Genomic DNA, 24,355 nt, shown 5'->3' with positions numbered 1-24,355 from the left:
GAGAGAGAGAGAGAGAGAGAGAGAGATGTCTTTTATTTAATCTCGGGAAATTTCATCAATGTACAAATTGGTTTTCATGAAAACCGAGTTCATAGGTAATATATATAAAAAATTAATAATAACGTTAAGAATATATAGACAGATTTATGAAATACATTCTCATCTACCCCCCAAAAATATTATAGTAATTAAAGTGTTAAGGACCAACAGACGAAAGATTCCTCTTAAAAGATTTTAAATTATTGGACAGTCTGACACTTTGGGGTAACGAGTTCCACACTTTTGCACCGTCATAAGAGAGAGCTCTTTTTAAAAACTCAGTGCTGGGTTTCGGTAACTTTAAGCACTTCTCTCTACCACGAAGATCGTAGGTATTTTCTTGAAAATAAAAGAGTTCCCTTACAGATTTTGGTGCAAGTGCATTTAAAGTCTTAAACATCATTATTGCTTTATGCTCCTTTCTTCTTCTTTGTAAGCTTTTCCAGCCTAAAGAAGTTAAAATATCACTAGATCTGACATCGTAGCTGCTTTTTGTTATTATTCTTGCAGCTCTATTTTGCATTTTTTGCAATCTTTCAGCAGACGTTACTGGTAAATTATCCCATACCACGTCACAATAGTCAAACCAAGGTAAAACGAGAGCCTCATATATGGTAATAGCTGTCTCCAAGGGGATGTAATCGCGGACTCGTCTTATGCCACTCAATCCAGAGGATATTTTTTTACAAATGTAATCAATATGAGCAACCCAAGACACCCGTTCGTCAATCACAACACCCAGAGTTTTTGCTGTAGAGACTCTAGTAATTGGTTTGCTATTTAAATATATGTGTGGTTCGGAGGTAATTTTTTTCAATTTATCGTCAGAAGCAATAAACATGTGCTCTGTTTTAGCTGAATTTAAGCTAAGTTTGTTAGCTTTCAACCAGTTATGAATATTGGAAATATCAGCGTTCACCTCGTCAAATAGAGTCTTTTGTGATGTGCCACAAGTGGTGAGACTTGTGTCATCAGCATACATTCTAGCATTTGAAAATTTGACACTATTTGGCAGATCGTTTATGTAAATAATAAATAATAATGGCCCAAGGATTGAGCCTTGAGGGATGCCGCAATCGAGTGTTCTAGAGCTAGATAAGGTATGGTTTATGTAGAGACAGAGAGAGACAGAGACATTGCTGAACGGAGCACGAAAAAGCTGTTTTATTTGTTCCAGGAGAAACTCTTAGACAAAGAGAATTAGTATCACGACTTGAATCGTTCAAATATCGTAATTAGCGGAAAACCTAGCACTTAATATATGTATTAATATATATAAATACTCATGTAGTGTATCTATATGTACACTATATATGGATATACATATTTATTAGTTCGGCGACAAAGAAATGTCCCCTCCGCCAAAAAAAAAACCCCACCCCGAGTTAACTGTCAAACATCGCAATTAGCAGATGTCGTAATAGGAGAAGCACCATATCTTAATATATTCGTGAATGAATATATGAATACACATTAAGTGTACTTATGTACTATAGATAACATAGAAGAGATAACTAGCTAAAAATTAGTGTGAGCTGCGTGGGTGTTTCTAATGAAACAGTAATGATAGAAATTCTCACTAATCTTTATTATTCTCTTATATATCCTTTTTATATATATGGATTAATAGTCAGTGGTAACATATACTTTTCTACAATCAAACCTTTATTCATTTTACAGAAGACAGCTGTCCGTATAATAACTTTTTCTTTCTATAATGACCATGATACCAACCCTCTTTTCATAAAGTTAAAAATATTAAAGCTCGAGGATCTCATTTATTTTTATAATGCTATTGTTATGTACGATTATCATTCAGGCGATTTACCGAGTATTTTTGATTCATTTTTTGTTAAAGTCTCTCAAACACATAACTATAATACAAGACTTGCATCCAAGTTGTCTTTCTCCCTTCCACCTATTAAAACCAATTATGGCAAATTTAATATAAGATTCACTGGAGTTAAAGTGTGGAATTCCTTAGATGACCGACTCAAAAGTCTAAGCAAATCTTTATTCAAGAAGGAATTGAAAAACGACTTGCTTAGATCTTACTCTGAATCTTCTTAAATCCAGCAAAATATAATTATAACATCATTATTACTATTATTAAACTAAAGATGTAAATTTTTAAAATCGAAGTAAATCGCTTTTTCTCATAACCTGAGAGAAGTGATTTGCTTCGATTTTAAAAGATCCAAATAACTTCCCATTGTAATTTGACTCCTACTAGGCCACCTACTTGTTTGTTTGTTTGTCCTTTTTTCTATGTATATTCTTTATTTTTCTTCTTCATTTATATTATATTTATATTTATTTATTTATTATTTAACATTGTAAATATTGACCAAAAAAAGTAATTTAAATTTGTAATTAGCCTACGGCTACTACAACTGGTTAGTACCAATCTTCTTTTATATATCAATTGTATGTAAATATCCTTTCAATAACGGTACTCAATGAAAGATTGATTGATTGATTGATTGATTGTACTATGGATAACATACCATTATAGGTTGGCAACAATAAAATATTTTCCCTCTCCCGTTATCTAAGTAAGTAAGCTGGCAAAACACATGATTTATACAGGTTTTATACAAAAGGACAACACGAGTACAACTAACATCATCGTGACATAAATCCCTACTGGTTTAAAACACAGAAAGAGTAAGAAATGCGATTAGGTATGAGTCGAAATTCAGAAGTCGGAACTTGAAAGTCGTAAGTCGTAAGTCAAAATTATGGTAAATATCTCACTTATTAAGGTTCTCTAGTTTGTTTGAAACATTTTATGTTGCATAGTGTCACCTAAACATGTTACATGGTTGACTTATAAAGAAATATTTCAAATTAAACAGCAATTGTGAGTAATAACCGTAAGTAGTTAAACTCAGAAGTCGGAACTCGGAAGTGGCCCTCCTCGGCCATCGTAGGTTTCAATGCGAGGCTTCTGCATAATGCTCAATGATGAAAGGAGAAAAGAATGAACTTAACTTCCCACGTAGCCTCGTACTGAAACCTTTCTGTGTGATAAGCGAAGCATATCTCGGAGGTGGGCTATCATGTTAAAAATGTATTCACATGAGGAGACGCACAAAACTAAAAATAAATATTAATAATAATAATAATACTGATGATGATGATGATGATGATGATGATGATAATAATAATAACAATAATAATTTGATAAAGGACAAAGAGAAGAAGAACTGGTTGATCATTGAAGGAACTGTTCGTAATATAGGCATTATTGAAGAACGAACACTATTAAAGCAACAGAAATATAGCGAATTAAGATCAGGACTAAAGAGCCTATATCCCGATTATAAAGTAATTCAAGTAAATATGGCCCTAGATTTTCTAGTTGGTTATGAGAAACAATATGAAAAAAGTGTAGGTATGGAAAGTGTAGGTATGGAAAGTGTTGGTATGAAAAGTGTAGGTATGGAAAGTGTAGGTATGAAAAGTGTAGGTATGGAAAGTGTAGCTATGAAAAGTGTAGGTATGAAAAGTGTAGGTATGGAAAGTGTAGGTATGAAAAGTGTAGGTATGGAAAGTGTTGGTATGAAAAGTGTAGGTATGGAAAGTGTAGGTATCAAAAGTGTAGGTATCAAAAGTGTAGGTATGAAAAGTGTAGGTATGAAAAGTGTAGGTATCAAAAGTGTAGGTATGGAAAGTGTAGGTATGAATAGTGTAGGTATGGAAAGTGTAGGTATGGAAAGTGAAGGTATGAAAAGTGTAGGTATGGAAAGTGTAGGTATGGAAAGTGTAGGTATGAAAAGTGTAGGTATGGAAAGTGTAGGTATGAAAAGTGTAGGTATGAAAAGTGTAGGTATGGAAAGTGTAGGTATGGAAAGTGCAGGTATGAAAAGTGTAGGTATGGAAAGTGTAGGTGTGGAAAGTGTAGGTATGGAAGGTGTAGGTATCAAAAGTGTAGGTATGAAAAGTGTAGGTATGGAAAGTGTAGGTATGGAAAGTGTAGGTATGGAAGGTGTAGGTATGGAAGGTGTAGGTATGGAAAGTGTAGGTATGAAAAGTGTAGGTATGGAAAGTGTAGGTATATTTTTAGTATTTTCATTTATGTCATTCTTTTATTTTACGCATTTGATCGTTTGATTATTATATAATAATAATAATAATAATAATAATAATAATAATAAATGAATAATGGGGTTCTTATATAACGCATTTCACATTGTCTCAATGAGCTTTACATTAATGACCAGTGGAGGACTTTACAGCCTGCGTATTAAGGCGCTATTAGCAGCCATGCAGCTTACAATCATGAGTGATTTGTTAGTACATTAGTGTTATGCCTCCAAATTGGGATAGGCTGTTGAACCGGGAGACAATCCCCTACTCTAACACGAATAATTCAACCGGTTCTTTTTGTGTCCCCCATTTAATTTTTACTTGATCGTTGATATTTGTGAATATTTGGACACAGAAATAAGGCTAACTCTGTATAAATAAGTCTGTGATCGAAGCTAGAACACGCGGTATTTGACTTATTCAAAAAAGGTTTATTTGGCCGATTCATGTTTATTGTTTCATTCATTTATTGAGCTACTCAATTGGAACTGGAACTGTTTCATACACGAGCACTATGCAATATTTTTTTTCTTACAGCTGCAATGCAACTCCGTTGAATTGTAATTTGCAGAAGAGATTGCACGTGTAACGACCCTGTTCTGCAATGTTGTAAGTTGCAGACAGGCTTGAACGAGCTTCAGTACTTTACGCAACATTACGAATTAATTTGCAGCATGTGTAACATCTATCCCGCAATCTGCAATGCAATCGTCACAAATGACCAATGAGAACACCGCTGACACATCCGGTTTTATCGAGGGCAGGGAAAGCATTATTTTGCAAATTTCGAAGCGAATTGCGCGAGTGTGGCATCTCACTTGCAACTTGCAATGCTCTGCTTTTGTCAGAATTGTATTGCAAGTTGTAAGAAAAAATTCCACATGTAACAGGGCCTTGACAAACGCACCCACGTGATGGAAGAATATATGAAAGGAGAAACCATTGATTACGATTATTCCATATTAAGTGTAGTGCAACACCTACCTTCTGTTTCCCGGGCAACCGCACCTTCTACATCAGAGGAAGTCTTTATTTTCTTTTCAAATTTGAGCAATTCTTGGAGTAAATCGTGTCTTTCGATAGCCAGAAGTAGCTCTTTTAAAAGTTCTAAATTATCTTCAGCGAGATATCCTTCTTTTTGTAGCTTTTTAAGAAACGTCAAGCCTGAATTCCTTTCACGGCTGTCAATATCATCCAGCAATGAAGAAGGAATGTTTTCTTTGAATCTTAGTTCATATTTAAACATTTCAACATCGTGTGGTCGGATTTTGCGTCCAATTTCACTCAGTAACTTTTGAAACTTCATCGACTGCATTGCTGTTTGACCCTCCATCTCTAAACCTCAATGAATAGCGATGGCTATAGCTGAAAAAGCCAAAGGAATAAGCAATGACAATTAAAGGATCATAATAAATCATAATGTAATAATATAATAAGTGTGTCCGTTACGGAAAGTTACATGATAGACATTAAGAACGTATGCTTAAAAGGCTAGGAAATAGTTTGGCCGTTTTTAAGAAAATCGGCCTCGGGACGGCAAACGCGACAAAATAAAATTTCGAATACTCCGTAAAAAGCCCAAATCTTCGAGCTACATGTGCTAAACTCTTAATTAAAGAAATATTTTACAACCTACTAGCAGCCTCAGTTTCTATAAGGGTTTAAAAATGCCCAAATTAAATTAAGGAAACGAAAAAAGCAAACATTTTTTCACCAAGTTTTAAGGCTTGAAAATTCTTAGATATATTGGTTTGTAACAAACACAAATACACTACTTGAGTAGTATAGGGAATGGGGGTTCCAGCGCAATCTCAACACGGGCAAGACCCGTGTCAAAAATCCACCTACGGAAACAACCCACTCCAAGTGTGGTTGGGGGCAACAGCGCAAATATGTTAGTCTATATATGGAGTGCGAAGATTGTAAAGAGTTTGTTTATGATTTCTGTGTAAAGTGCTTGAAACCCAAGTTTGTACCTACTAAACCAAATAAGTATATTTGTTGTGGTAAGAAAATGCAAATAGAAGACGACACGTCAGCACAGTGTTACGAGTGCGGTAAAAATATTCGTAATGCCGTGCCTTGTGCTACCAGGGAACAATATTATTCCAACGGAGGTCGTAAGAAGACGCCATACAAAAGAATAAAATACTTTAGGGACTGGATGAGTCATATCCAAGGTTATCGACCGGTATATTTAGACAACGAAGTAAAGAAGAAAATCATAGACCATTTAGAAGAGCCAACCCCACAAAGTCTACGGAAGACATTGAAAAAATTAAAACTAGGGAAATATTACAAAGCTATTCCCTATCTTTTGTCTGAAATTACCGGTAAGTCTATTCCCGAGGTTTCTGATATGACAAAAGCCGAGTGGATGTTTTGTCGGCTGGATAAGGATATTCCTTATTACCCTGACGTAATTTACGAAATATTTTACAAAATAGACCCCAACCACCCCCTGTTAGGATGGATTCCGAGGCGACAATAACATATTACGTGTATTTATATTACGCGTAATAATTTACCAAATAAGGTTATGCAAATAATTCACTGAATTTATATTACGCGTAATAATTCACTGAATTTATATTACGCGTAATTTCTAGACTGACGTTCGATATGTAAATAGAATCCCGTCACGCTCTTTTCAAAGCAGATGTTTACTGAGCAAGCTTTCTTTGAAGCTCTTCTTTTGCCTCCTGGTAGATCTTTTTGCGAGATTCCTCGGAAAGATCTTTTACGACTGTTTTTTTATTCCTTATGTCCGACTTTAATTTCTCGTATTTGTCTTCTTCGGTCAGAATAAGCGAGAATTCTACGTCGTCTATCTTTCTGTCACGCAAAGCCTTTGAGACAAGGTCGGTAATTGTATTTACTTTAGCCCTTGACAGAGCTATTGTAGTGTCATGCTTGGATATTTTGCTTGACAACTGTTTCATAATACCCGTAGCAACAGCAGAAATGATACCACAAGCTGCCCCCAACGCCGGCCAAAGGAACCCCAACGATTATTCCCGGTCCAGTAAGCGAAGTAGCAACGCCAGAGCCCGTTAACACAACAGATATGGACCCTGAAGTTATCGCAATCTTATGTAGCGTACTCCGGGCTCTGACGTACTTTTTTCGGACTTTTTCGTAGTGTTTTGTCTGCCCTTCCAAGTAAGCCAGGATTAAATTTGCTTTATTCAGACGAAAGTTTTCGGCGTTTAATTCGTTAGGTGTAGTATAGGGAACATCTGGGTACAACTTAGGTGCTGATGGTATAACATCCATTATATATACTAATGTACGACGCTTTTGGGAATGATATTGAGGAGCAGCCACGTCACGATAATCGAGATTACTGGAATTGGAGAGCATTTAGGAAGATGTTTCCGCATGCAGACCCTAGTAAGTTCGAAAGAAGGCCCGATGGGATTTACTTCAACGGCGAAAGAATGTACAGCAATGAGGATTTGAAACCTACGCTGGTCGATCAGATAGACTCTCAGCTGAAGCATCCTAAGATCTTACCGCATAAGCCTAAACCCGTGCATGTCGAACCTAAACCTAGTTGGTCAAAGGAATTATTGCTGGGTGCCGGTACTTATCCGATACCCGCAGTTTCATTTGATAAACACCCAAGCCTGGACTTAACGTTGAACATGCGGGTCTCTAACAACCATTCCTTTCCGTTAAAGGTGCGAGATATCTTCAAAGAAGTTCCCATTGTTCATACCACGGCGAAAGAAGCCCACGAATGGTTAAGTGGTCCTAACATGCGTTATTGGCCGCAGCAACTAAACTTTGCAGTTTGGTGTGCCACCAGCGGCTGCGGTGTAAGTGCGAAGTTGATGAAGAATTCGATATTTATGTTTCACTTCCACTTTACCGTCCGAAGAATACTGCATGAGATGGGTGTTATTGCGCTGCCGGGAGATGCCGCGTTTTATCCAAGAGATAATAAATACAACGTTCCTGCTTACGACCGACTTTGTAAGGAGTTTGGTGTTGTAGGGAAGGATTTCCGATGCACTGCCGGCGCTAACAATGGTCTGGGACATATTTGGGCTTATTGGGGGATTGGTGGACACGAGCTAAGTGATAAGGAAGTTCATGCGTTGAATCTACGATGGAACACTGGGTATCACAAAGAAACTCACGACAGTAGCACCTTCTTTGAACCAAATGCCAAAACCACTAAGGAAGTCAGAGACGGACCTCTGTTCAAAGACGAGGGTGGTAAGTATGGTGGGGCTAACCCGCTGATTATCAAGATTACCAACGACGAGCAAACGAAGCAATATCTTAATTTCATACCCCCAGAAGGTAAAGGACTAACCAAAGCCGGCCTTGCCCGTTTAAACCGCAGCATAGAAGCTTACGTGTATTCTATCCTTGGAGCTCAGGTAAACACCCGATCGAGTATAATTGGAAATACCGGCGCCGCAGAAGAGACGCGAGCCGAAGCTTTGATTCTATTCGAAAGTTCGATTTTGGAGGGCGACATTAGCAAGGGCGTACAGCGTTACCAACTAGCTATACAAAATTCTAAGGCAAGGTTGGACTATGCAGTAGCCCCGGGTTGTTGGTTAATGCCTAGTAATTTATCTATAAATACTGGCTCTGTAGTAGGATACAACAACAAACTTCAACGAGCTACTACAGACATGAAGTTTGGGGTGAATGACGTGAACTCTGACACTCTTAGGAACATTCCCCATTTCGTGGAGAAGCCAAAGAAGGAGCACGTAGAGAATCCTGCAGGGAAACCAAAAAACGTAATCGAGAAGAAGGTTCTACCTACGATACCTGAGGAATATGACCATAACTTACTAAAAGCCGGCTTAGCCGCCGCGGGCGTTGGTCTGAGCTATTATATATGGCGATGAACAACCCCTACGTAACTGGAGTAGATTGTGTTTATACGACTTACACAGGTGAGAAAAAATATACCCAGGCGTCTTGGGTTGATGTCACGGGCATGTCCGTGAATTTGAATTACTCAGGAAAAAAATTGATATTATGCAGCATTTCTTTTGGGGCCGTTAGCAGTGCGAATGTAGGATTTCGTTTCTGTGACGACAATGGAGTATTACAGCCCATGCGCGCGAAGACAAACAACAGGGAGCCTACGCATTTCTCAGTAGAGCCGCCAACGAATAGCTCTGAGAATCTTTCCGTTTGGACTTTCCACATGGTTGCTGATTGCCACGGGAAGGTAAAGCTGCAGATAAGAGTAGATGACACCGGGAGTGTTTGCATAAATAGCATAGAAAATCAAAGGAATACTGTCTATAACCACATGACCATCAGCACTTTGACGGTAATGAGCCTCTAGAAGGGAACTTGTTCCCTGTAATATATGAATCCATACGTGAGGGAAACGCGTTATACCCACCGCTTAGATGAAGAGGGATATGACAACGGCGCCTGGCATGACGTTGGACTGTGGGTTGAAGTTGGGGGCACTGCATTGGTCATTTGCACTATTAGCATTAATGCAAATACGCATGCGAATGTGGGGTTTAGGCTTATCGATGAGAATAATAAGCCCCTGCTTCCTTATCGAACTTCAACGAACACCAGGAAAGTTACCCATTTTTCGATGGAGCCCTACACTAGGTCCTCTGAAGACCTAACGCCAGTAACTTTTCATATGCTAGCCAATTGTAAATATGCTAAGTTGCAAGTCACTTCTGATGACGGCAAGTTTGGAATAAATCGCGTAGGTCGCAGGCCCGCTAATGCAGTCTGGAGTCATAAGCCCATTTCTACCATGAGTGTGTTACCGTTGGTTCCAAATTACCAGGGCGGCGCTAATACCGTCTTTCATTATCCTCAAAGCAGGGCACCGTCCAATGAGAAGGCTAAGCCTTCATCTTCTTCAGGAGGACCACCCCAATAGCTACAACTAATATCCAAATGTTATTCCCCACGAACTTCAACAGTTCGCCGCCGGCCCTAAGTGCCAAGGAAACAACTGAACCCAGCAGCCCAGGAAGACCGGCTGCCATCTTTTTCCCCAAGTCCGTCAGCCCATTGCCTAATTTCTTTACGCCCGCGCCTGTAGCCTTAAGAGCGGATAGGATAACTCCTACTACGCTTGAAATAGCGATCGCGAATGCAAGGGGAAGACCATACTTCAAAAGGGCTCTTTTTACTTTTTCCTTGGTGGTAAGCCCCAACTCTTTTTCCAGGTTTTCCTTTTGCGCCTGTAATTCCGCGACTCTTTCCTGAAGGGCTTCTAATTCCCTTTGTGCTGCCTCCCTTTCCTCTTCGGGACGAGTCTGGTCGTTGATTATTTCCTGCTGCCGCTCTATTTCCCCCTCCAGGTCTTCGATGGCCTGATCTCTTTGCCGGATTTGTTCTTCCATGGTGTTGATTTCGGCAACCAACTGCCGCCGTTCCTCCAAAGAGCCGGTTATGGTGATATGCAAGTTTTTAGCTTCTTCCTTGCTCATATCCAGGTCTTTTAGAGCAAGATTGAAGGCGTGTCTGGCTCGGTCTCTTTCGTCTAAAGCCGTTTCAGCTTCTCGCTTGAATTGCAGTATGACTTCGTTCTTGCCCTTGATTTCTTTCTTTTGAGCATCGGTTAGCTGCCGTATTTGTCTTTCGTACTTTGCTTCCTTTTCTTTCAACGTTTCTTGTAGTTCCTCGGCGTGTTTTTCTAGTGCGACCCTTTCATTCAGGGCTCCCAACCTTTCTAACGCACTTCTGGTAGCTAGTTGAAAGCCTCTTAATCTTGCCACGTTAACCATGACCGAGCCATTTTCGTCGAAGAGGATTTGTGGTTTGGTCCAGCGGTTTTTGTCGGGATATCTCATGTCTTGGACGCTTATGAGGACTTTGTTTCCGCGTTCTGTGAGCCTTACGTCGTCGGCCTCGAAGTGGGAATAGCGCATTCGTAGCTCTTGCGTTGCCCACTCTACGGTTTCCCGCGCGGTTGCTCCCTGCTCACCCATGTTTCGAAGTTCTATGTACTCAGGAGGGGACTCACCGGGGTTCTTTTCGTGCCACATGCGATTCAAGGCTGCCTTGAAGCTTTTCCACCTACTACCGTACGTGTTTTCTAGAGCCATGTCGTAGATTAGGGGGTCGGTTTCCGCGCCTTTAGTCCATGCGTCGTATTCTTCGTCGTTAATGTCTACTTGACCTTCTTCGGTGGTGGGGTCAAAATCCGTTCCTTCTACTTCCATTATATATGATAAGCTCAAAGTTAAACCCCAACATATTACCTAAGCAGGTTGGCGGACTGAAAGCAGAACGCACCTTTCACCGAGTCACCTTTACCCCCAGCAGCGCTAGACCTGGAGAAACGCTGTACGTAGGCGTGCCCCGCCTAACGGATAACCTAGTCTTAGTTCCTGGCACCCTGGCGCTAAGGTTTGACCTAGCAATACAACCAAGCACTGCGGACGCGCGTCACGTTGTCAACGACCTTGGCCGCAACATTGTCTCAAAGATGCGGGTGAAGTTCGCAGGGGAATCCCTCTTGGACTTAAATAGGTACGATCTGTATACCACGTACAAAGACTTATGGTTGACTGCATTTGACCGCGCGCAAAGGATAGAGCAGGGAATCGCCAGTGATGCCATACGCAAGGTAAGAAGCGCAACCTCTGGCGCCTCAGGAGAAGACGAAATAAAGACGGCTTATGGCACTAAATATGTCGTTCCATTAGATTTCGAAGTTATCACGAACCACGGTGCATACTACCCAAGGCAGCTAAGCGAGCTGCAGTTCGAAGTAACCCTAGCAGACACTACGAACATCCTACAGGGAAAGGACGTAAGTTCCTCAGCCGTCCACCCATACTCCGTTACTAACTTAGAGCTGCAGTATGAAACGGTATACAGCGAAGACTTAGCACGTAGCGCCGGTATGGAATACAGCTCCGGGAAGGCTTTCCTTTACGATCACGTCGTGATGTACAAGACGTTCAGCTTTACAAATAACGTCGAAGAGGTCATCAACCAAAGCATTAACCTTCCCAGGCGCAGCCTTACAGGGATAATGTTGCTGTTCGCAAAGACATACACGGCAGGATTGCGTGACTCCGAGGCGTTCTTTAATCCTAACATTACCAACGTAGGTGTTAGCATCAACGGAGTGCCTAATAAGGTTTACTCACAAGGGATAAAGCCCGCGGATATGTACCGGGAAGTCGCACGTAAGTTTGGCGACCAAATTGACCCAAAGAAATTCTTTAAGGATAAGTACGCGCTGTGGATCGACATGCGCACGACGAACGACGAAGACCTACATGGACAGGGATTGCGGCTGGTAAATACCCAGGACGGCATTACGTTGGAGATCAAGCGCACCAAAGACGCCAGCGACGCTACTAAGATCAACGCATATATCTTCGTAGTCTCAGACGCGCAACTGAGTGTAGAAATGAATCAGCTAAAAAGCGTTGCCTACTAGGCTCGCGTTCCTTGAGCCAAGCGAAAGGATAAAAAATATTCCTTACGTATAATATGCTCCGCGTATTCGAAAACAACGAAACTAAACTGCAATGCATAGTGCAAGGCGATAAGCTGTACTTTAAAGCAAAGGAGGTAGCAAAGGCATTAGGTTATGCAGACACCAAAGATGCTATTAAAGCCCACGTGCGGGACAAGCATAAGAAGAGACTTAACGAGTTGGAGGTGAATCGCCTCCCTTCTGGTTCGCACCCGCAATCCCTGTATGTGACGGAGTCTGGTTTGTATCAATTGATATTCAGCTCCAAACTGCCAACGGCAGAGTCGTTCCAAGATTGGGTCTTCGAAGACGTCCTACCTACGTTAAGGAAGACGGGGAAATACTCGTTGGATGGTCCAAATAAGTTGACCTTCAAGATCGAGGATGAGTTCGACTTACATAAGAAGGTCATCGATAAGATACGCAGGTTTTACCCTACGCTGATATTAGCGCCTGGACTCGGGGAATTGCAAGATACCACCAGTAAAAGGATAACGTGCTGGCAAAAGGGCTACCAGGCAGGTCAACCCGACATCCTAATTCTTAACTCCCATAAAAAATACAATGGGTTATGTCTGGAACTGAAGACGCCAAAGGGTAACGGCGTATTGTCCGACAAGCAAAAAGCGGTATTGACGCAATATGAAATGAATGGATACTTAACGATGGTAAGCAACGAGTACGATCTGATCTGCAGGGAAATCGACCGTTACGTCGACGGCATTCGCATACCTTGCCCTTGGTGTGTTAAGGCTTTCAAGTCACAGGAGACGCTACAAACGCACCGAAAGATATTTCATAAATATAATGATAGTTGAACAAACTTACTGGCGCGAATTAATACAAGGCATTTCATACAAAATAAAAAATTACGTCGTCTTCGAGGACATTAACCGCTTAAGGTTAGTCCTCTTAGACGGCAGCCAAGAGTACAGTTTATGGGCTCCTGACTGCGTACGGTACGTACTGCAAGGCGAAGAGTACACTCACATACGTAGCTATGGTAAAGTCAACGGCCGATGGAAGTTCGACGTTGAAAGAAAGGCGGAGGCTAATCCATTGTGTGATTAGTCATCCTCATGGGCTTCTAGGTATTGGTCTGCTACGTCGGACCTCATTTTTTCCGACATGAAATCAATCGATATCGTAATCAAGGCTCCTCCTGTGAACGCTGCGATGTAAGGTAACATCATATATTAGACCATTCTTTTCGTATTGCAAGGTAATGGTCTAAAGGCTTGGGACCTTCGTACAGGCAACACCAAATATGTTGACCGCTGCGTTGACAACCACATTTATCGCAGATGCCGTCCCAGTGTTCTCGGTTCTCCCATCTTACTCCTTCGTAGTCGTCAAAGCATACGAAATCTTGGTCTATTTCTTTTTTACGCAGCACTAAAGCCCGGCTGGTTTCAAGGGGGCAACATCGCTCTGCTAAATCGCCGTGGGTCTCGCAGACCACATCTGTGAGGTCATAGCGACGGCAGCGGTACTTATGCCAGTTTTCTTCGAAGAGGGGTTCATCGCATCGGCGGCAATGACCTTTAAGGCAGACTCTATGCTCGCGGTGATATCGTAGGGTCTGTACTGTGGACAGTTCCTTACCGCAGTCACCGCAAACAGTGCTGATGGTCTTCTGACAGACTTTCTTGGAAAGATGGTATTGCAGTCGCTGCTTGCTACTAAAAGCTCTATCACATTGCACGCACTTCATTATATATACCTTATTTTTTATTGTTAAATTGTTAAACCCTGTAAGAGGGTTTTAGGATAAGGTCTATTATTTCTTGTTATTTTGTTAAGCCCCCATTAAAAGATGAGGTATCATTCTTTCTCATCGTTGAAACCAGCAAAAAGATAATCATGTTAACCATTCTTCGATTACGATGATTTAACAAAATAACAATAAAAAATAGGTCCTTACTTGAGACCTCTTTGCAGCATTTAACAAAATAACAATAAAAAAGAAAGACCTATGCTAATTCCCCTTGCCGGGGCTTAGTAAGATCTTCTTTGCGACCTCTTACTCTTCTCGAGCGTCGTCTAAAGTCCTTTGTGCTTTAGTATCCGCGGGACACCAATGTCCAACGAAGTCTTCTTCAGAGAATACCTTATTACAGTGACGGCAGGTGTATTTTTTACACGGTTTGGGTATCGGTGTTTTGGGGGGGATTATGCAGTCAGCAGGTAGTTCGCACGTAATGCAGTCCATATATCTATGGGGGATATCGAATGAAGTCCTTAATGGACTCCTTAGCCCAGCCCGCCATTGTCAAAAGCGCGCCAAACCGTTCTGCACGCTTCAGACCACACATTTCATCGTACAATTCCTGTACGCGCTCTTTTAACCGGTCTATCTCTTCCCTTTGCATTTCTATGGTGTCTCTTTTATCCTTTGCGTCGGCGGTAATCCTTCTTACTGCTTCCACTGGTTCCATCTATATATGAACCCAGATCACATGCCTTGTAACGCTCTGATAGTAGGACCCACCGGCTGCGGAAAGACCCAGTTCATCGTGGAGCAGCTATTAGGATCCTTTAGATACCGCTTTGACTACATAGTGCTGCTTTGTCCCACCTACGTGAATAACCGCACCTGGGAAGGCATAGGAGTGAAAGATGACGACTTCTTCGTAGATATCTTAGATCCTAACGAGTTATCCAGCCATTTGAAGTTCTGGCACAAGCAATTCCCTAAAGATACACAGACGCTCCTCATATTGGATGACATTGCCTGTGGGGACGACGTAAAAAGGCGCACCTCCGAATTAGTGAAGCTCGCCTTCAGCGGTAGACACGACAATATCAGCGTTTGGTTGCTCTCCCAGCAGCTTACCAGCGTCTCTAAGCCCTTTAGGGAAAACATAGGCTCTCTCGTAGTATTTTATACTCCGAGCAAGTCTGACCTGGAAACCATTTTAAGCGACTACGGCGGTGAGATAAGCAAGGAACAGCTGCACGAATACATGCGGCATTTAAAAACGCACCAACATTCCAAGATGATCTTCTCTTTGAGGTTTCCGTATGACGTTAACATATATGGACATTGAGCAGCTCATAGATGAAGTCCCCACACAGTTAGATGAAAGTAACCTCAAGGAACAACTTAACATCCTGGTGTCATCTGGGAAGTGTAAAGAAATGATAGGTAAGGAACTTACCCATGAGCAGGTTAATAAGCTGTCAGAAGAGGAGGTTAAGAAGTTCCATAAGAGGTACGAGGCTGCCCTTGCAAGTAAGACCACGGACGCCGTAGCAGACTCCGCTATCCGACTTGCCACTAAATTGCTTGGACTTGCACTGCCCATAGACGACGTGGAGCAACTACAGAAGGACATAAGAGATGACTATGTCATATCCCAAGAACTTAAGATAACCTGTGGGTGGTTGTCTTTGAAGTGCGGTAAGTTAATGGCAGTCGCCTCTGCGGCTTTGCACGTAGCTCAGCATGTCGACTTGAAGGAGGTACTAGGTTCCTTCGGAACATCTTGGAAGGACTTCAAGAAGGACAGAGAAGTCGAAAAGGTCTTCCAGGCGGCACTTGCTGAGGTACCTAGTCAAGTACCTGCAAGTGACTTATCAAGTACTTAGTCAAGTCATTCGCGGGAATTACCCAGGTCGCCTCAAGTACCTAGTTAAGTACTTATCAATTCCTTCAAGTCCTTAGATATAAATGAGTGAAGCTGAATCGAAGGCGGAGGAAACCCCTCAAGTAGAGGAGCAACGAATCACCAAGGCTAAATCTCCAGGCAGAGTTGCTGCCGGTAAGAAGCTCGCGGAGATGAACAGGAAGAACAAAGCAAAGAAAGAAGAAAAGGTGGAGGAAGAGGAATCCTTCATTAATCCTGGGTACGTCATTGGCGCGTTAGGAGTCGCTATAGCAGCAGGCAGCCTTTACTTACAATGGCGGGCAACGAAAAAGGTAGAACCACCAACGTATCACGCACCTGTGGAGGTTAGAAAAAGTAAGATCCCTGAAATGGAGTAGATTTATCACCACGTACCGTGGCGACCTAGATTTTCCTTCTCGCTTTGTAATATAATGTCGACCGCGTTGTTGAAAACTGTTGAAGAGGCAGCTATCATTACTTCCATCGTTGCGGGTATTGGTTGGGTAGGTAAGAAAGTGCTCAAAGAAGACTTTACTGAAGACCCAAGCAAGAGCTTCGCTAACTTTGCTAAGATGACCGCTGCCGTAGGCGGGGCTATCATGGTAAAGGATTACCTACGGAAGGAAAAGTACCTACCTAATGTATAATGGTTAGCTTAGTCGCAGGTGGAGTCATTGCAGCTTTAGCATTTACAGGGGCTAATTATGGTGGTCAATATTTGGATAGATTAGTTAGAGGCGACAAAAGCGGTGCCGCCGAAAGAAAGAGACACGACTTAGCGCTGGAGAAATATCAAAGGGACGTTGCAGCTTGGAATGAAAAAAGACAAGCTTACAGGGATTGGTTGGATAAGAACTACCAAGACAAAATGCAGGCAGACAAGAACTTCGAAAACACAGACTACGCCTTCAAACTTTATGCGCAAGCACACCCCGACTTTAGAATGAAAAAGCCTCAGTTCAAGAATTACTACCAGCCTTCTAAGAAACAAAAAGACAATGAATTGGTCTTTGTAGGAGTCGCAGGGCTGGCCGGAGGCGTGGCTTTGGCGTATCTAATATAATGATCGTCTTTTTGGAAAGCGACAAGAATGACTTTACCACGTATTTGAATCCTCCCATCAAAGCCTGTAAGGTTCGGTTGGTTAGTTGCTCTTTGTACAATTCTTGGTATAATTTAATTAATGGCTTTGTCATCGGAACTTCCGGCACCAAACCAAAAATACCAGATTCCCATTACACCCCCATAACACTGGCTAAGGAGCTAGCAAAGCATGGATATACTCTTACCACAGGATTACCCCATGAAATGACATTTAAGAAAAATAATGGGAGCGCTAATTTAAAGGACAGTTCATTGGTAGAACTCCTGGGCCTTACTAGTACCACAATAAATAGCGGCAATACATATGATGTGAAATGGAAAGTCGCATCCTCTTACGAAGTCTATTGCGACTTGGTTCATAGTTACAACAATGGAGAAAAGTCTTCTCTTATGTCCAAGTTTCTGCCCCAAGGTAATCCATTTGACCCAGTAGAATACACTCCCATTTCTTTGAGCTATGACTTGTCTAATTTGGTAGAAAGCATAAACATCACCATTAAAGTGGACGGAAAGACGGTGGATTTTAACGGACGTAAGATCAATCTTGTTTTGGAATTCATATAATGGGCCGCGTAGAGGACAAACTTAAAAGGATTTACTATGGGCCGGAAGGCTATTGGAGAGGAGCGTCAGCTATCAAGAAACTCGCGACCGCGGCCAGGGTATCAGACGAAACGGCTAAGAACTGGTTGAAAAAACAAACCCTCTGGCAGGTTTATCTTCCCGTGCCTAAGTACATTCCCAGGCCCAGCTTCACCGTAAATACCCCCAATGAAGTTCATCAGGCGGATTTGCTTTTCTTGCCGCACGATAAGGTGAGAAAGAAGACCTATAGGTACGCTTTGACCGTAGTTGATATCGCAAGCAGATATAAGGACGCCGAACCTATAACCAGCAAGGATTCTGGGGAAGTCGCAGAAGCCCTAGGTAGGGTTTATAAGCGCGTCTTGAAATGGCCTAAGCTGCTGCAAGTGGATGCGGGGACGGAGTTTATGGGCGTGGTTACCAAGACCCTGAAAGACCACGACACTAAAATTAGAAGAGCTAAAGCAGAGTACCACAGGGGTCAAAGCATTGTCGAAAGATTCAATAAGACCCTGGCCGAGCGTCTCTTTGGATACCAGTATTGGAAAGAGCTGGAAGATCCCTCCAAACGCAATAGGGAATGGACTCAGAGGCTCCCCCAGGTCGTCGCAGCTTCGAACAACGAGGCGGCCAGGGCTACGGGAATGAAACCCAGGGATGCCATAAAAAAGAAACACGTGGAACACAAGTCCTTCATCAGAAGTTCGAGGGCGGTCTTCCCCCATGAAAAGAAATTAGGTAATGTCACGGTTCGATATCTCTATGAGCCGGGTGAATTAGAAGGAGGATCCAAAAGAGCTACGGATCCTAATTGGTCTTTGGAAACTTACCAGATCCGAAGTGCGATAGCTAAGAAGGGTCAGCCCATCTTGTATTATCTTCATGATGGTCCCACGCGTGGGTTCGTCAAAGAAGAACTGCTTATCGTGTGATGTCCGAATGCTATCGTATGCACTCCGTCATCACACATCCATCGCTTACCGTCAAATGCAGACAGCGACACCTTCTCCTGCGTGACGTTATGTATCTGATGACCATAGCTGCGCAGGCTGTTCATCTTATGCCGCTGTTCCTTCCGTGTTCGTAATACGTTGAGGTAGGACTCGTGCGTAATGTCCTTCTTAACCACGTACTTTTTTACGCCTTTAGCTTTCTTTTCTACACCGTCTAACTTTAGCACGCTGTACATCTTTGGTTTCAGACCCACGTACTCTACTATGGGTTTTCCTAACATTTCGTCTTTCATCTTCCCAATTACCTTCTTATTCTTCGCAGAGTAAAGGAAGTGCTCCTTCGGGTAACCGCTGGTGTCGTACTCGTCTATGTCGGGGAGGCAGTCTTTGTAAACGTCTTCCGTTTGCACTTCTAGAATTAGGGAGTCGGTGTCTGTGTACAGGAGGCGACAGCGGTCTCCGTACTTTGGCTTAAGCTTATCGTAGTAGAACTCGTACATAAGCAGCTTCGATAGATCCAGCACCGTAAAGCCTGTGTAAACGGGCTTGTTTAGTAAGAGGTTTGCCCTTTTCATGTGAATCACGTAGAAGTTCAGCATTTCTACGTATCTAACGAAGCCTGGCTGTGACACGTATGCTTCTGCTTCCTCTTTGGTGCTGACTATTTTTACGCTTACGCGCTTGCGGATGTTCTCCATTGTCTTTCCGAACACGCTGTTGTTCATCAGTTTGAAGAGGTTTTTCTCGAAGTCATTTTTCGCTGCGGTACGCTTTTGCGTGTTAAAGTCAATGTAGGGGCGCATCCAGGGTTCCTGCGTGAATTTTAGGACTCTGTGGATCTTCTCTACGCGCATTCCGTGTCGCACGTAGAACTGCAGGTTGCGGTAATGTACCACATACTTCTTCTTATCCATCAGGTTCATAGTTAGTTTCCTGTACGGTTTGTAACCAGGGCACATTTGCTTTTGCAGCGGACTTAGCTGCTTAAATGGTATCTCTATCGCTTCTGGTGCTAAGGGGAACTCATTGTGTTCGTCGTGCAGGCGCTCTGGGTACTCCAGATCCACTTCTAAAACGTAACCCTTGTCTTCCTCCTTTCCTACCTGCATGTAGAAGTCTATCGGCTTCACTGGATCCCATTCGAAGTCTCTCACAGGTAGGTACTGTGACATTGCCCAACCATAAAGGTTATTCGCATCCAGGTAGTAAATGTATGTGGTTGGTTTCTCTGGGTCGTGCTCTACTAAGGGGTTGTTTGCGCGGGCGTAACGTCGGCTGGGCCCGCATACGCCGCCGCGGATACCGTCTTCCATAAAGCGGTACATGTCGTATTCCGTTAGGAGATCCAACTGCGCATTTGTCTTCTTTAACAAAGCACTCCAGCTGAGCCCAGGAGCCGTGTAGAAATTAGCGGGATCCAATCCGTAATATTCCATAGCCATCTTTCTGAAGCTTTGGAAAACATCTGCAAGCAGCACTACGTCAGACCTTAGGTAGATGTCGTGGTAGTCCCCCATGTTCTCACAGGAGTACTTTTCCCACACGTCTAACGCATGCTGGTACTCCTCATCCTTTATGCCGGACTCGTTTAGGGTGCTGTAGAAGCGATCTTTGGGTGGTAGGGGTTCTTCGAATCGATCCCAGGAGTCCATGTACTCGTATGGGTACACTCCTTTCCTTTCCGCGCCGTATTGGCTGGAAATGGGAAAGTTGGTGTTATACTTTACGAGGTTTGCTAAGGAGTCCGCCATAAACTGCTGCGAATCTAAGAACTTTAGCTTACCCACAGTTACGGACATGTAGCGCTCTTTGTTATTGGGTATGCATTTGACGTCGGAGCCGTCTGTTCCTTGTAGTAGCAAATGGGAGTCGTAACCGCGGAGGTTGTGAAAGAACACCGGAATCTCCATGTCTGGATTTACTTTGAAGTTTATATTGCATTTCCAATGAGCCGCTCCTCTGTATTTACCCGTGATGTGGCAGTGATCCCTAACCTTATCCACATAGAAATCCTCAACAAATGCTTTGTGGCAGTGAATGCAGTGCGTGGAGGGCTTTCCCGGCTTCTCACCTTTCTTAGCATACTTCCCGCATTTAAAATGAGCTTCTCCTAGATACTTTCCATCTTCATCCCACGCTTTCTTGGCTCGTCTTCCAAACTGAAGAAGCGTATGTTGACAAATGTGGCATTTTTTTGCCTTGTTAAAAGCCTCCTGGTTCTCTTTGGTAAATTCCATCTTCTTTGGACATCTTAATTGTTTTCTAATCTCCCCCTCCTCTTCTCGCAATGCTTCTAGAAACTCATTAGCTGCGTTCTTACCTCGGTAAATCACAGGAGGGTTTGCTTTACCGTCTGATCTGACTACTATGTAACCAAAGGAGCAGATCTCGTGTAATCCTACCTTATTCGTGGCGCCACGTTTCTGCTCTTCCTTAGTTATCAACGCTTCGAAGTCTGCATATATCACGTAAGGCACTTGCATCTGCTTTTGATGGTCTGCGTATGAAAGCTCTTTGTTGGTGGGCATCTGGATCCGTTGCGCCACTTCTTCGACTCCGCGGCAGATCTCATCGTGTTTCTTTAGGGTATTTAAGGATGTAAATGACAGCAAGCAGCAGTCACAGAAGTACTTTTTGCCTTTGTGCTTAGTATGTCTGTAGAATAGTCTGCTAATGTGTTTAACCCATGAGTAGTGTCCGCCGTGGTAGAATAAATGTACGCGCTCTCCTTTACTTTTTGACAGAACTAACGGTACTATCGTCTGCTCTCTGACTCCGTAAACGTTAATTGCTAGATCGTTTATTTCCTCAAATATGGGGATGTCTATCAACTGCATGGGAAATTCCACACCATCCCACTCTAAATCATCTGTGGGATACTTACTTGTCCTACAGGGATCCTTCTCTGCTGGATACAGTGCAGACCTGATTGCCCACATAAAGCATCGATTGTCTTCATTCTTCACGTTTACAATAGCCTTCTTCCTTTCTACCCACGTTGGTAGCGGTACGTAACTCCCCCCTCGTATGGGTACGTACCTGGCCATACTTATCTCTATTCCTTCAACCTCCTCTACTGTCCAACCCGATCCTTCTTTCGTGTAGTTAGACAGCGACTCCATTATTGCTTCTAAGGCTTCACTGAGTGACCTATCCAGATTCGTGGATTCTAATATCACTAACGACTTTGATCGCAACATTGCTGTCGTCATTACCTCGTCTTTTGACAAACTTACTTCTACCATTATGCTCGCTTTCAGGGCTCCTAATTCTTCTATACCTTTTCGGAGAGTCCTTTTAACCTTCCTTTCTGACTGACGCCAAAACTGTCTAACGTCAATCTCACCGTTACCGGGTATTGACACCGTGCTGAAGTTGCTTTGGGATTCCATCTATATAATAGGAAATATTTTATACCTAATACCAAGCACTTTTTAAGTCGTCGTAGTCGTACTCACAGTCCTGACAATGCCAAAACAATTTAACCTTAGTCTCAAACTTCTTACCACATCCACAATCATAACTGCTCATACACTTCGTCTTCATTTTCAAATGCTTTTTCAAATCCGCTTCTTTCTTAAAAGTTCTCTTACATTCTTCGCACTCCATATATAGACTAACATATTTGCGCTGTTGCCCCCAACCACACTTGGAGTGGGTTGTTTCCGTAGGTGGATTTTTGACACGGGTCTTGCCCGTGTTGAGATTGCGCTGGAACCCCCATTCCCTATACTACTACTTGGGCTTCCTGTGCACATGTCTGTCAGCCAAGGGTTCCTCGTATCAAAGTAAACTTAGGTCGGTTCTACAACATCATTTATTTTTCATCGCATATCAAGAACGTGTTGCATCATATGAATAAATTTTAGACAGAAATGAAGCTAAATAACACTTGTTACCTTACTTTACAGTCTTCAATCGATCGTTCAAAGTATTCGTTCCGGTTCGTTTCTAAAAGATCAGGAAAAGATCAAAACGGATGTGTTTAAAAGGCGAATGGCGTCTTTATGCCCGTCTTAAAATACCCTAATTGAGAACCACTGCTTTCGTCTGGTACTCTATAACCATAAACATAATGTTTTAGAGTGAAGAGATTGAATTTTGCACATTTTTGATCGATAATCACAAGCCCGAGCCAGCAAGCTTAATACATCGCCAGAAAACTAGAATCATAGTGGGAGGTGCTTATTTTTAAAAGTTCACTCGGCCATATCAAATCATCTGTCAATCCTCGTATTGTCTGAGCGTATACCTGATTGGTTCATGTGCTCGAAGTAATTAGCATAATCTAAGGAATTCAACCGGAATTCAAAATGGCGGCTGGTCGCGAAAGACGAGAAAAAGGGTTTTATTCAACTTTAAACAATGTTTCTTCGGCGGATATTCTTCCCAAGTCTCAAACTACTAGAATCAAAGGAAAGGGGAGACTATGGGAAGTGGAGCGACTCATCACGAAGCGAGAAAATGTTACGGTGAGTTGAATTTCTTTGTTTCTGGTAATTGATAAGCATACATAATTCATAAATAAACTTATTGTAGTGCTTATAGAATTCTGCTTATGTGCTATTTTTATTCGCTAACAGGGGACTACTGAATACTTAGTTTTGTGGCGGGGATATTCTCCTTTCGATTCCACCTGGGAACCAGAAGAAAATATTTCACTTGATTGTGTCCGGTATGATTTATTGATTTTTGCTGCTTACAAGTTATTTAAGCTTTTATTATGTATTGAATATTTACAGCAGCATACAAAAATAAAACACCACTATATATACAATATATTTAAAAAATGGGGAAGTTTTCTGTGGTCAAAGGTGCATCATTTACTAATCGCATTTCATTGATTTCCTTTTCAGGTTTTTCAATAATCCAGTAATTGAGGAAACTATCATTTTTTCAGAAGTAACTTCATTCAGGGTTGCGGTTGAGAAACACCTTAAATCAAAATCAAGGCTTCCAGTAACCATCTCATTCAGGGGAGACGTTTATAAATCCCTTTTTGAGGGAAAATGGACACTTAATGAGAGATGGCACTTGTTAGAAAAGTCAGCTTTCCCAAGGAAGTATTTTCCAGAGTTTTGGGATTACTCTGCAGATTCCCATGGCCAGGGGATAAAAGTCTTTTACCCCATGAAAGTTAGATCTTATATCTCCCAGTCACCCAAAAAATATAGTGTACTTGAAGGGCACCATCCAACACCAAGAGCATTTCAGGAGAAATTGACTTTTTCTTTCATAAAAGTAGCTCTTGGTGATGATTCTAATAATTAACTTATACCCTTTAAGCTTATATCTCTTAATAAGAATTCATAAATGAATACTGTATTATAAATAATCAATGAACAAAGCACAATAGAAAATCTTAATCATATTCAAGTCTGTAAATCAGATACAGACTCATCCTCATTTGCATTCCACTTAATAAACATAGATATTTTGGCACTATGCTGATATGGCTAGCCATTATAAATGCCCATGAAGGTCTCCTACTTGCATACTATATATATATATTACTCATA

The 24,355-nt window shown here is 42.1% G+C and overlaps 2 protein-coding genes across 4 annotated transcripts; one reads left to right on the top strand and one right to left on the bottom strand.

The window, feature by feature from the left end:
- Positions 1–1,686: 1,686 nt before the first annotated feature.
- On the bottom strand, positions 1,687–23,086 carry LOC116304944 (caspase-8-like). Of its 3 annotated transcripts, none has more exons than XM_089024415.1 (3): positions 22,741–23,086; positions 5,116–5,496; positions 1,687–1,957 (listed from the first exon to the last, which is right to left on the bottom strand). In XM_089024415.1, the coding sequence occupies exons 2-3, from the start codon at positions 5,462–5,464 to the stop codon at positions 1,914–1,916; spliced, it is 393 nt and encodes a 130-aa protein (XP_088880541.1). In that variant the 5' UTR covers positions 5,465–5,496; positions 22,741–23,086; the 3' UTR covers positions 1,687–1,913. The 3 variants fall into 3 exon arrangements, with proteins under 3 accessions (XP_088880541.1, XP_088880540.1, XP_088880543.1); XM_089024414.1 differs by having other exon boundaries at positions 22,736–23,078; XM_089024417.1 differs by lacking the exon at positions 1,687–1,957 and adding an exon at positions 3,797–4,828 and having other exon boundaries at positions 22,736–23,072.
- Positions 23,058–24,320, top strand: LOC148914140 (chromodomain Y-like protein). The gene is made up of 3 exons (XM_089024407.1): positions 23,058–23,308; positions 23,420–23,511; positions 23,693–24,320. The coding sequence occupies exons 1-3, from the start codon at positions 23,150–23,152 to the stop codon at positions 24,105–24,107; spliced, it is 666 nt and encodes a 221-aa protein (XP_088880533.1). The 5' UTR covers positions 23,058–23,149; the 3' UTR covers positions 24,108–24,320.
- The last annotated feature ends 35 nt before the right edge of the window (positions 24,321–24,355 follow it).

This window comes from Actinia tenebrosa, unplaced genomic scaffold (assembly GCF_029948245.1).
Source record: "Actinia tenebrosa isolate PJP-AT-01 unplaced genomic scaffold, QUT_ActTen_1.0 PGA_scaffold0__85_contigs__length_37466705, whole genome shotgun sequence".
Classification (NCBI taxonomy): Eukaryota; Metazoa; Cnidaria; class Anthozoa; order Actiniaria; family Actiniidae; genus Actinia; species Actinia tenebrosa.
This window is presented reverse-complemented; position numbering and strand designations above follow the sequence as displayed.

Bases quoted from the DNA above. Each gene is read 5' to 3' on its own strand.
- LOC148914140 (XM_089024407.1), top strand. From the start codon at position 23,150: ATGGCGGCTGGTCGCGAAAGACGAGAAAAAGGGTTTTATTCAACTTTA. The intron at 23,309-23,419 runs GTGAGTTGAATT...ATTCGCTAACAG, and splicing joins CGAAGCGAGAAAATGTTACG to GGGACTACTGAATACTTAGT. The intron at 23,512-23,692 runs GTATGATTTATT...TTTCCTTTTCAG, and splicing joins ATTTCACTTGATTGTGTCCG to GTTTTTCAATAATCCAGTAA.
- LOC116304944 (XM_089024415.1), bottom strand. From the start codon at position 5,464: ATGGAGGGTCAAACAGCAATGCAGTCGATGAAGTTTCAAAAGTTACTG. The intron at 1,958-5,115 runs GTAGGTGTTGCA...TGGTTTTAATAG, and splicing joins GGTTGCCCGGGAAACAGAAG to GTGGAAGGGAGAAAGACAAC.